This window comes from Sminthopsis crassicaudata, chromosome 3 (assembly GCF_048593235.1).
Source record: "Sminthopsis crassicaudata isolate SCR6 chromosome 3, ASM4859323v1, whole genome shotgun sequence".
NCBI classification, from domain to species: Eukaryota; Metazoa; Chordata; class Mammalia; order Dasyuromorphia; family Dasyuridae; genus Sminthopsis; species Sminthopsis crassicaudata.
In genome coordinates this window covers 636,176,154-636,188,371 of record NC_133619.1, presented here as the reverse complement: position 1 = coordinate 636,188,371, position 12,218 = coordinate 636,176,154, and the positions used below count along the sequence as shown (strand labels likewise).

Sequence of the window (12,218 nt, the reverse complement as noted above, 5' to 3'; positions counted from 1 at the left end):
TCTAGACAGAGCCAGCCTGTGTAGACAACCATATATTTCTTTTCTGATCTGTTGTGGGCCAGAACTTGAAACAAGGTGCTAAGTCAGTGGAATTGATAGAGACAACGGTTATTTAGCATGGTGCTTAACAGTTCTCTAGTTCAGTACATGCACTTAGTACTTACTATAATTCCACAAGCTTCACCCCTCTAAGAGAGCATGTATAAGCTAGGAGTCTCAACCAGGATTCAGTCGGGGAGATTTGGAAGTCAGAGCTCAAGCTCTCGGAACCAAGACTACAGAAGGCCTTTGAGAAAGCTAACCGGGCCCAGGAAAAAAAGGCTTGGAAAGAGACAATAAAGGATTGGCCTTTAACTCCCGGCTGCATTTGGAGTGATTACTGAACTGAAACGAAGGCTGCCTCCAGAGAACCCCAAGAAAACCCCAACAAAAGAAGATTACATTTTAGAGAAGAATATTACACTGATCTGCCTAATCGCTATTGATCGTGGAATAGACTCTTTCCTTTACATTGTATAGACCCAATATCTCATGCATATTTAGCCACATTAAAATAAAATTGGGAAATGTTGAACAACATAAATAGAAACACAATAGAGCATACATAATGTTGTTCTAGGTCAATATGTGGCCTTTCAGACGGGCAGCAGAGTCCCCAGCACATCCCCTCAATTTTTGTTTCAGGGTACCTTTGTGACTCAGTGGATAGAACAACAGGAATACCTGGATTCAGATTTGACCTCAGCTAGCCGTGTAACACTGGGCAAGCAAGTCACTTAACCAATTTGCCTTAATCCACTGGACAAGGAAATGGCGATCCCTCCAGTATCTTTGCCAAGAACACCCACATGAACAGTAGTAGCATGTCCTCCGGGTCACCAAAGATGGGCCAGAACTGAAGAACAACTTTTATTTGAGGTTGACATCACCTATGTAGATCATGCTTGGTTCTCAGTCAGCCAGTTAAGATCACAGTCCTTCTGTGCCTCAGTTTTCTCCTCTGTAAAATGGGAATATGAATAGCAGCTACCTCACAGGGATATGAGGTGAATTGTAAAGCATTTCCCAAACCCCGGTGGGATTGAAGGAGATGCTGTGGAATATCAGGAAGGGAAGAGGGATGAGCCCTGGACTCAAATCTTGCTTTATGGCACTTCCCAGTTCCCAGGGATTTATTAGTTAATGATGAACGTGCTCCTATAGAGCAAAGCTCCCACAGAATGCACAGTTCCCACGCTGATAGCCACACAAACCCAGTCCCAGAACACCTGCACGGGAGGCACATCTGGAGAACACCCAGGGTTCCCCGAGTGTGAACTTATTTGTTTCAGTCTAAGTAAATTCTTCCTCAGCAGAGCCTGACCCCAGCCTGGGAGTTAAGCTCCCGGAGGCAGGGAAATGGGATTAGGAATTCTAGAGGGGGGCCAATTTCCCACCCGCAGAGAGAGTCTGGCCCAGACTTCCCCTCTCTAGGTCTAATACTCCAGGGCCTACTCAGGTGGGCGGGAGGCCGGTCTGAGAGGATGGAAACCCCTCCTCCATTGCCTAATCTTTTATCCTCCTCCTTCCCTCCCCTCCTCAGTACAGGGCAGCCCCCAGGGGAGGCCCGGGGTCAGGTGTTTGCATTACAGATCTGGAGGAGGCCTGTCTAGCCCCGCGCCAGCAGGGTAATTTCCCCCCTAGCCCTCCTGGAGACAGTGGGGCTCACAGGCCCCGGGGGACTAAATTTCCCCCATTCCAGGGGCGGATCTACAGATCTCGTCTGCGGGACGCCAGGAGCGCACCTTGCCCTAAGGTCCCTTTCTCTGTTTAGGATCACCTCTTATCCTCTCAGCCATCACCGAAGGGGCCAGGGAGGAAGGACCCGGGGGGGCGGGGACGGAGAGACGTAATCTCCCAAGAGTAGCCAAAGGGCTCAGTTCTTGTCATCCTGCAGGTTCTGGCTCCGGGACCCTGCCCTGCTTGTCAGCCCTGGACTTTTCCTGGGCAGGATAAAGTGGATAACCAGGCTGAGGTCACGGGGATGGCAGGCGCTGTGCCTGTGTGTGCAAGGCTGGCGCTGACTAAAGATAAAGAGTTCGGAGCCTGATTTATTGACTTTGGTCAAAGCACTGCTTTATAGCTGCTTTTCCTTCCGCCCTGGGTAAGGTGAGGTGAGTCACCCGGGAAGCCAGGGAAAGGCTAGTTCAATACCCTTCCCCCTCCAGCTCAGGACGTGGGGCCGAACGGCCGCCAGCGAAGCCGTGGAAAAGGATCGGGGGTTCCAGCCCAGCCCCCAGTTAGGCTCAGGGCCTTTTAAAGCAGGAAGTTGCTTTAGGAATAAAGATAGACTCCAGTCCCTTCTCTTTCAAAGAGATGCAAAATCCGCCCTATTTCCCACCCTTCGTTCCCACAGCAAAGCTTCCGCCCCCTCCCCCCCCCGTGATGCCCCCGGGGAAGGGGGTGAGGGGAGCAAGGGGCCCTCTACTACGCCAATCCCACTCTTTCTGGAGGCGGGCGAGGGGCGGGGCAAGGAAAAGGTGGCGGGAAGAAGCGAGCCAGGCGATCCCAGGAAGTTCTTTCCCGTTCTCCCTTTGTCAGGGCTCTCCCCCCACCCCCAAGCCCCGAGTGGGAGCCTTTTCGGCCGCTGGAACCCGAGACTCACACCCCTCCCCCCTCTACAGGTTGCTCGCTGGGAGTTTGAGGTCAGCGGCGGCAGCTACAAAAACAAGGGACTTTGCAAAGTTTCCAAGAAGGCATTTATATATAAAAACCATTGACACTAAGAACAAGTCACAATTCGACAACACGGGAACTCCAACCTGTGGAGATAAATAAGTCTGACACTCGGGCGTCCCATAAAACGGAACGAACTGGACAAGGGGCTTCCCTCGACAGAGGGCGGGCCCGGGGCAACCTTGGTTCCCCGGCAAAGTCCGAGCAAGGGAGGCCTGCGGCGGCTCACCACGGCCTCCAGACCGGCTCGCATCTGTCCTCGGCCGGGCTGCCCGCCCGCGGCCCGCTGCCTCCCAGCGAGGTGAGGCCGTGCACCGGGGAGCTGGAGGCGCCGCCGGCTGCGGGGGGAGGGGCGGCCGGACCTCCGCCCGCCGCCGCGGCCCCGGGGTAGCTCGGGAGCAGCGAGCCCGGGGCGGGCCCGAAAGCGGGGTTCGGGATCAGGAAAGCTACGGCCTGGCCGTCGTGGGCCGGCACCAGGTGGAAGCCGCCGTATACTTTGGGCGACAGGGCTCCGGCCGGGCTCATCTTGCACTGGGCAGGAGCGGCGGCCGCCGTCCCGGGCAGCTGGACGTGCAGCGGTTGAGACAGATGCGAGGGCTGGACGAGTCCGGGCGGCGTGTATCGCACGGGTCCGAGCTGGTTGAGGCAGGCGGCGAGGTGGCTCAGGAGGCGAGAGCGCACGTCCGAAGTGACCCCGTCGCAGGACGACAGGAAGCGGGTCACCTCGTTCATGCATTCGTTGAAGCCGGCGCGGTATTTGCCCAGGACGCTCGGGTCACCGCTGAGGGCAGCTGGGGAGAGACGGCAGTCGAGATTAGGGGGGCGCTCGCGGCGGGCCGCAGGGCCGAGTCACCCCCACTTCCCACACTGGAACCCGCTCCGCACGTCCACAAGGCTCACCTGTCACTTGGACCCTCTGCAGGCTCCGCAGGTGCTTGACGGTCATCTCCAGGATGTCGGCCTTCTCCAGCTTCGAGTGGCGGGAGCTCTGGGGGAGCAGAGACGTATGCAGATGAGACCGCGCTCCGGCCGGCGTAGGGCCAGCAGCCATCCCAGTCGTGTCCCTCCCCCTCCCCCATCCCGTCTCGCGCCTTCTCACTTACATCTTTCTTTAGGGCGTCCAGGATCAGGGTCTTGAGCTGGCCCAAACTCTCATTGATCCGCGCCCGTCGCCGCTTCTCCATGATGGGCTTGGACGACTGCAGGATAAAAGGAAAAGGTCGGCATCAGTCCGCTGCCGCTTCGGGGCCGGACATGGTTATCTCTCCCCGGAGCCCCGCGGGTGACCTCCGCCCTCCGGAGCAGAACAGCCCAGCCCTTACCTTGCGGTGCTCGCTCGCGCTCTTGGGTTTGTCCGGGGTCTGGCTGGCGCTGGCCGGCGCTCCGGCTAGAGGAGAGGCCCTCGGCTTCTCCAGGGTGTCCGCCGGCATCGTGACCCAGAAGGCTTTTTGACTGGCTTCCGCCCGAGGTCTCCGAACACACCTAGAGCCTGCGGGGTGCGGGCTGAGGACGCCCCGGATCCCGATCGCCAGCGAAGGCTGCTTGGAACTTGCAGCGGTGGCAGAGGAAAGCGGGCAGACTCAGCTGCAGGCGGCTGCCAATCCCTGTCCTAGCCTCTGGCCGGCCGGGCTCTGTGCGTGCCAATTTCAGCGCGCCTTGGCAGTTCGGCGTGTGTCCTCCCGGTGCCTCCCTCCCTGCCCTAGGGCCCGAGCGGTGTCCGTCCGATCTGTGCCGCGCTCTGCCGCGCTGCGCCCGCTCCCGCCGCCGCCGCCTCTATTTATGCCCGCGCCGCCACCGCCGCCACCCATTCGTGTGAAACCCGCTCTGCATTCTTTCCCACACTCGCGCCAGCCAATGAGCGGCCCGCCTCGCCTCCCGGGAGCCCCAGGCTGGCTCGCGATTGGCCGCCGCCCCCGCGAGCTGTCAGTCACGCGCTGGCCTCCCTCCCTCCCCCCTTGCTGCCGGAGGTCGGGGACAGCGGACAAAAGGAAGGGCCCGGGGCGCTGGAGGCAGGCGGCCGCCTCCCTGGGATGGTGCACGGGGGAGGGAGGAAGAGAGGGAGGGGCAGCGGTTCCCCGACGCGCCGCTCCCTCCCTCGCTCTCCTTCCCTTTCCCACCTACTACCCACCCACTCTGCCTGCCCGCCCGCCTGCCTGCGTGCGGCTCGCCTGGCGGGTGCGCCTGCTGGACCCACCGCCCGAGGGCCGGGCGCGGGGCCAGGGAGAGAGCTGCTTGGCTGCCTGTTTTCTTGTCCCGAGAGGCCTGGGCGGGGAGGGCTCCCAGATCTGGCCAGCCCAGCTCGCCCTCGGCGCCTGGCACCGGCACAGGCTCTGGAAAGGCTGGGAAGGGCATGTTCTTGGTGGGCCCGCCAAGGTTTCCCCAGAGAGGGGCCGCTCGGCTCCCCCCCTCCCCACCCCGCGCCGATCTCTTCCCGCAACGCCGCCCGCCCCAGCTCTGTTTTAATGTCTTCATCTCCCAGGCTAAGGCCGGTGGGCACAAAGCAGGCGCTCAATATACTCTTATTGATTGATTGGCTGGGGAGTGGGGGTGGGGAGGGCCCCTCTTCCCAGCTTCTGGCTTGTAACCTCAGAATAATCCTTGACAATAACCCGCGGGCTTTCCACCTCCAGAGTCTGAACACTTTCCCGCCAGGCTCAGCTGGACCTCTCTGTAAGAGACGTCTCGCTCCCCGCCCCCCTCCCCCACTCTCGTCCGGGGCTCATCCCCTCCAGTTCCAGGACTTTTGCCACAGCCCAGGTGCTTCTTAGCAGTCCATCCCCCACCGCCAACGCACCGGCCCCGGGGAGTCACGGGCCTCAGACAGGCCCAGTCACTCCTTCCGCCAGATTCTAGCCGGCTCTTAGTCCATTAATTATCACTTAAATCCCAACTCCTCAACCTGCTTTTCAGCTCATTCATTTATTAAGCTGGGGCTGGGTGGGGGCAGCCCTAGACTGGGAGCAGCCCGAGAAGGAAAGCCACAAAAGTGACTGTCCCTGTTCTGGGAATCTTAGAGTCTGCTCAGGGGAAGGATGACGCGGCTGGGGAGGCAGAAAGCATCCCCAAGTTTTAGGAAGGGGAGAGGAGGAGGGAGAGATCACCCACAGCCTGAAGTATCCTCCATTCATTCAACAAATGTTTAAACTTGACGCTAAGCCCAGCAGGGAGACAAGCTCAGTATTGTGGGAGCTCAGCAGCTTCAACCCAGTGACTGTAAGTGCCTTCAATTTGGAACTCAGACAATTTCCCATCCTGGTCTCACCACTCATTCATTAGCAAGTGAGGGTGTCAGTCTGAGCCCCAATTTCCCCACGTGTAAAAAATGTGAAGAATAATTGTAGGTTTATGAAAATAGAAGGTGGCCAAGGATGTGAGGGGTTGAACTACACTATTATTACTCAATAGGGGGCCTTGCAAACAGTAGTTGCCTAATAAACATTCAGCTAGTGACTGGATCTAATTCCCCCTGGAGACTAGGGAGCCTCGTGGAGAGGGTGTTTTGGAACCAGGAAGTTCCCAGTTCCACCTCTATACCCTAAATTCTAAATAGCTTCCTGAACCAGGGGGAGTCGGGGCCCACCTGAATGTCCCCGAAGTAATGGATCACATGGGGAAAGCACTTGGGGGAGGGACTGAGGCAGATCCCCTTCTATTGTCAGATACTCCTCCAGGGCAGAACCCGTCTTGATTTTGTATTAGAATCTCCCGGCCAGACAGAGAACAGGTACTTAATTATTGATGGACTGTCTGATTTCTAACCTCGGCTGCCCCATCCTTCCAAGCCAGGCCCAAGATTCCAACCCGGAAACGTTCTTGGATCATTCATTAAAGGGGGAGGGGGTGAATAATAGAAACCAGACTGTTCTGCGTGCTTTTGTCTTCCCGACTAGCTAAGCCCCTCCTGGGTTGGGAACCCCATCTTTTTGATCGATTTCTTTTAAGAAAATGCTGGGGTTTTTGACCCCTAGAAATCAGGGAGAGCTGGGTCTGACCCACCCCTGACACAGCTCAGAGACCTCTGCAGTGAGTTACTAATTTCTCTGGGCTCATCCCCAAAGTGGGGGTAATGTCGGAGTACCTGTCTCCTACCTCCTTGGGGTGAGATTCATATTGTAAATGTAAACTCTGAAATCCGACATAAAACCCAATTGTTCTCCTGGTACGATTACTATCGATATTGTGACCTTGTGGCCCATGCGTACTGCGCATCCTCCGGACCTGGCACGCAGGGCTAGCCATGAGAGGCAGCCGAGCGCGTGGGCCGGCCAAGGTAAGCAGGCCCCAGGTCCCCAGGAGCCCGCGGCTCAATCCTCCTCCAGCTGTGGCCACAGCAGCTCAGGCACGCGAAGCGGCTGCGCCTAGCCCACGCGGGTAACCCAATGGGCGCGCGCGGGGCTGGGCGGGCCCACTCTGATTGGCTGGCTGGAGCCGGAGCTGTCAATCAGCCGGCGGGTTTGAGGTCGGGCCGAGGAGCGCGGGGGCGGGCGCGACGCGCGCTCGGCCCCCGCCCCCGCCCGGCTCCCAGTCCCCGGGAGCACGTGCCAAGGCGCCCCGGGCCCCGCGCGCAGCCGAGCAGCCGCGCGTCCCGCCCCAGTCCGCCCCGCCCGGGTCCGGCCTCGGGGAGGGAGGCCGGCGAGCCGAGCCTGGGAAAACTCCGCCCCCCCTCCACGGCCTCCGGAGGGCCCCCCTCCGCTCTCGCCCCCGCCCCTGCCGGGGAAGCTGGCCGGCCGCGAGGTCCCGAGAGAGGGGAGCCCGGGCTGGGGCCGCCGCCGCCGCCTCTGGGAGCCATCCCCCTTGGCCCGGGAGCCCCTTGTCCTGCCCATCACCCCAGAGCCGACCCACAGTGTGGGGGAGGTGCGGAGTGTGGGCCTCCCGGTCCCCCTAGCGCTTGGAAACAGACTTTAAACTCTGGCCATCGCCCCCAAACCCCCCAAGTGGGGGAGACGCCCATAATCTGCAGGGGGTCCTTCCTCCCAGGGGGAAGACTACCTGACTCCTGCCCTAGGAAGAGCGCATACATAAAAGCGCCCCTACACCCTGGAGAGCCCCTGATCTGAGGGGGGGGCCTAGTTACCCCTGAGAACCTCACCCTCACGGGAGACTGCCTAGCTCCTGCCCTAGATGGAGATTCCCCATTTAAAGGTCGCCTCTGACACCCCATCCCTCTGTGGGGAAGACTGCTTGGCTCCGGCCCTAGGAGACCTCAACTAAGGGCGCCCCTACACCCTGGAAAGCCTCTGATCCGAGGGGAGACCCCCCTAAAGTCCCCTCCTGTGCAAAGAGGGAGCTTTGGCTCCCGTCCGTCTCTGCTGGGGGAGAGCCCCCATTCCCGCCTCCCCCGCTCTAAGGGAGCCCCCCCCCCCAGCCCCTTCCACCGCAGAATCGTGTTTTCAGAACGATCCAATTTAGCCCCTCCGTATTACAGAAAAGGAAACTGAGGCACAGAGAGGAGGGGGCGCCGCATGGGAACAGTGCGCTCCCACACTGGAGACGCCAGGGGGGCGACGTTTGAAAGGCGCCTCCGGCCCCGCCCAAGCCTCTTTCAGGCTGAAGTTTCTCCCCTTTCTGGGGAGTTTCCTGGGAGCAGCTGGAAGTGTTCTGGACCTCCTGCTGCGGTCTGGGCCCTGGGCCAGTGGCTGCCCACAGCCTGAGGGTCCCAGAAAGCAGCGCAGCAGCGCCACCGCCCGGTTAGTCTGGGTACTGCGGAAGACGCACTTCAGAAGAACCAGAGCGAAAGGGCACGACGGGTGTTCATTTCCTATCCCTTTCTAAAAGGCTTCTTGGGGGGGGGGGGGCGAAATGATCACCGGGAAGGGCTCTGTTAACTACAATTAGACTCGATTTCTTGACTTCTTTGGGTTTAGATTAGGTCTCCTGAGTGACCTAAAAGGTCACTTGTCCAGAAAACAAATCACATTAATAATAAAAATAATAGTAGTGTTTGTATAGCATTTTTGAGTGCCCAAGACATTTATTTCGAAATAAATTTATTTACTTTTAACATTGTTTTTAAATTTTGAATTCCAAATTATCTTTTTTCGACCCCTGCTCTATCAGCTGAAAAGGCTAGCAAATGATATCAATTCTACGGGTGGAATCATCATATTTTCCTATTAGCCAAGTGGAAAAAAGGAAGAAAGACAGAAAATGATAGTTCAAGTTGCACTCAGAGTTCATCAGATCTCTCTGGAGAGAGCATTTCTACAGAATGAGTCCTTTGGACCATCCTATTCATCCCAGTAGCCAAGTCTTTCACTGTTGGTCCCTCCTGGTTCTTCTCAATTAATTTTGCACGAGTTCATATAAGTATTATTCCCAGATTTCGTTGAAGACCTCTTCGCCTGCCCCCCCAGCTCCCCTCATTTCTTAAAGCACCATAGTATTCCTTTACAATCATATATCACAACTTGTTCAGCCATTCCCCATTTGGGGATGCCCTTGATTTCCAATTCTTCATCATGACAAAAAAAGCTGTTATTAATATTTTTGCACAGAAAGGTCTTCTCCTTCTTTGAGTTGGTTTTCTCTGAGTAGAGGTATTGCTGGGTCAAAAGCATGCAGTTATCATATAGTCCTTTGGGTGGAGTTCCTAATTGTTCTCCAGAATATTTGGACGGGTTCACAACTCCACGGAAATTGTATTAGCGTACCTATTTTTCCTGATCCCCTTCAGTATTTGTCATTTCTGCTAGATGGAAGGCAGTACTTCAGAGTTGTTTTAATTTTCATTTCTTTAATCAATAGTGAGGGACTCAGTGGATAAAATAGCAGGCCTGTAGTCCTGGAGAACTGAGTTCAAATTTGGGATCAGACATTTCCTGAACTGTATAATCTTGGGGAAGTCCCTTAATTGCTCTAACTGCTCTCTGCCACAGTTTCCTCATCTGTAAAATGAGCTGGAGAAGGAAATGGCCAACCAGTCCAGTATCTTTGCCAAGAAAACTTCAAATGGAGTTGACCAAGAGGTGGGGAGCACTAAGCAACAACAATCAGTAGTGATAGGCTTTTTCAGATATGACTATAGATAACTTTGTTTTCTCTCTTTTTTCTTTTCTTTTTCTTTTTGTGAGAGAATTGTGGTTAAGTGACTTGCCTATGGTCACCCAGCTAGTAAGTGTATAATTTTTCTAATGAAAACATCTATATAAGGCACTTTAAAACACATTATCTCACTTAATTCGGGAAAGTAGGTGCTATTGTTATTAGTATCTCCATTTTACAGACGAGCAAACTGAGGCTGAGAAAATCGAAAAGATGTGTCCACAGTTAGTCACAGACTAGATTTGAATTCCCATTTTCTCTCAATTCCAAGATCCCAAGTTCACTAAAGTCGTCTCGCTGCCCCATTAATTCCTTGAGACCTTTTCTTCCCAGGGATTTCCAAAGAGGTCTTTCAAACCTCAATCAGCCAAACACACACTTTGTTTGGTCTTGGCCAGAGCTATTATCCTCCCTAATCGCCCCAAGGGTCCTAGCTCGGGAGACCAGCCCCCCCTTTGCCCTCTTCTGCTCCTCTCCCATTGTCCCACAAGGATGAGGTTCTGTCTGGGAGCTGAATACTCCTTGAGCCTTTCCTCCTTGGCCCAGCCCTTAGTTATCAGCATTTTCTTCTTTTCACATTTTTATTGTCCTGAGAACTTGAGTACCTGTGGTATCCCACGGTAGAAAATGGAAGGCAGGCTAGTCTTTCTGGCCCCAGCCTTTCACTCCCTATCATTGGATTCAGGTCCATAGTAAAAAAGAGCAAAAGAGCTTGAGATCAGGAAGATGCACATTGAAATTCTGCTTCTGATCCATTTGTGTGACTGTGGCTGAGTCACATCTCAATCTCTAAGTCTTTCATCAGACTGAGACAGGAATTCAAATTTAACTTCTGACTAGCTATGTGACTCTTGACAAATCTTTTTATTTTTTTTAGACTTAGTTTCCCCATCTGTAAAATGGATAAAATAACAAAAACAACAGCCCCTACCTCTCAGATTAAGTGAGATAATATATTTAAAGCTCTAGAAAGATGTTTTCCTCATCCAAAGCCGAAAGGGAGAGAAAAGGGGCTACCTTTGCTCCATTCTAATAGGATCAAATGAAGTTTTGTGGTTCAGTCCTGTCTGATCCCATTTGGGTTTTCTTTCTTTTCTTTTCTCTTCTTTCTTTCTTCCTTCCTTCCTTCCTTCCTTCCTTCCTTCCTTCCTTCCTTCCTTCCTTCCTTCCTTCCTTCCTTCCTTCCTTCCTTCCTTCCTTCCTTCCTTCCTTCTTTCTTTCTTTCTTTCTTTCTTTCTTTCTTCTTTCTTTCTTTCTTTCTTTCTTTCTTTCTTTCTTTCTTTCTTCTCTTTCTTTCTTTCTTCTTTCTTCCTTCCTTCCTTCTTTCCTTTCTTCCTTCCTTTCACTTTTCAATAACATTTTATTTTTCCAGGTACATGTAAAGATAGTTTTCAACATTCATTTTTCTAAACTTTGTGTTCCAATTTTTTCTCCCTTCCTCCCTTACCCTTCCTCCCTTACCTCCCCTCTCCTCGAGAAGCAAGCAATCTGATACAGGTTTTAAAATGTGCAGTTCTTCTAACATATTTCATATTTGTCATTTTGTGCAAGAGAAAATCAGACTAAAAAGGGGAAAGGCCTGAGAAAGAAAAGCAAACAAACAAACAAAAAAAGGGTGAAAATACTCTGCTTCGATCCCGTTCAATCTCCATAGTTCTCTCTCTGGATGCAGATGGCATTTTCCATCCCAAGTCTATTGGAATTGCTTTGAATCATCTCTTTGTTGAGAAGAGCCAAGTCATTCGGGGTTTTCTTGGCATAGATAGTGGAGCGCTTGCTATTTCCTCTATCCTTTACAGATGAGAAAAACTGAGTCAGTTGGAAGTTAAGGGATTTGTTTAGATTCACACAGCTAGAGAGTATTGGGAGGTCAGATTTGAACTCAGGTCCTTTGGGCACTTTGCCACCCAGTAGCCTGAAAAAAATACAGCATGTTAATGGTCAATTATTATTATTCCTAAAACTCATATCTGACCAATTACTTGCCTTGCTCATGAGGGTTCTGTAACTCCCTAGTACTCCCAGGGTAAAATACAAACTATTCTGCTTGGAATTGGAAGTCATTCACTGTCTGCTTGCAACCTCTGTTTCTGACTCTCTTACCCCCTCATCCATTCTCCCTTCCAGTCACTGGGACTTCCTTGTGGCAAAAGATTCACTATTCCTGGCCTTTTCCTAAACTGACCCCCGGGCCTGGAAAGTGCCTCTTTTTTCTTCTCCAATTCTTGGATTCCCTTATTCCAGTTAGGGCTCTATTCCCCTTCCAGGATCCTCCCCTTTCATCCCCATCTTTCAGTCCTTTGCTCAGAACAAAAGTTACCTTGCAATAACTGTTTTTATTCAGTGTTACCTTGTTTCCCAAAGCCATCCTCTTCTGCTCCTCCATGGCACTACCTAACAGTGTCTTTCCCCTTTTCCATCCCCCATTCCACATGGTATCTCTCCTCTCACCCAACAATGCC

The 12,218-nt window shown here is 53.8% G+C and overlaps 1 protein-coding gene across 1 annotated transcript; it reads right to left on the bottom strand.

Moving 5' to 3' along the window:
- Positions 1 to 2,729: 2,729 nt before the first annotated feature.
- Positions 2,730 to 4,469, bottom strand: HES4 (hes family bHLH transcription factor 4). The gene is made up of 4 exons (XM_074306644.1): positions 4,038 to 4,469; positions 3,819 to 3,914; positions 3,616 to 3,703; positions 2,730 to 3,506 (listed from the first exon to the last, which is right to left on the bottom strand). Exons 1-4 carry the CDS (start codon positions 4,143 to 4,145, stop codon positions 2,941 to 2,943), a joined length of 858 nt encoding a protein of 285 aa, XP_074162745.1. The 5' UTR covers positions 4,146 to 4,469; the 3' UTR covers positions 2,730 to 2,940.
- Positions 4,470 to 12,218: the final 7,749 nt, after the last annotated feature.

Coding starts and splice junctions, on each gene's coding strand:
- HES4 (XM_074306644.1), bottom strand. CDS start 4,145: ATGCCGGCGGACACCCTGGAGAAGCCGAGGGCCTCTCCTCTAGCCGGA. Junction 3,704..3,818: donor TGGACGCCCTAAAGAAAGAT/GTAAGTGAGAAG, acceptor CTGCTCCCCCAG/AGCTCCCGCCACTCGAAGCT. Junction 3,507..3,615: donor GCAGAGGGTCCAAGTGACAG/GTGAGCCTTGTG, acceptor GTCTCTCCCCAG/CTGCCCTCAGCGGTGACCCG.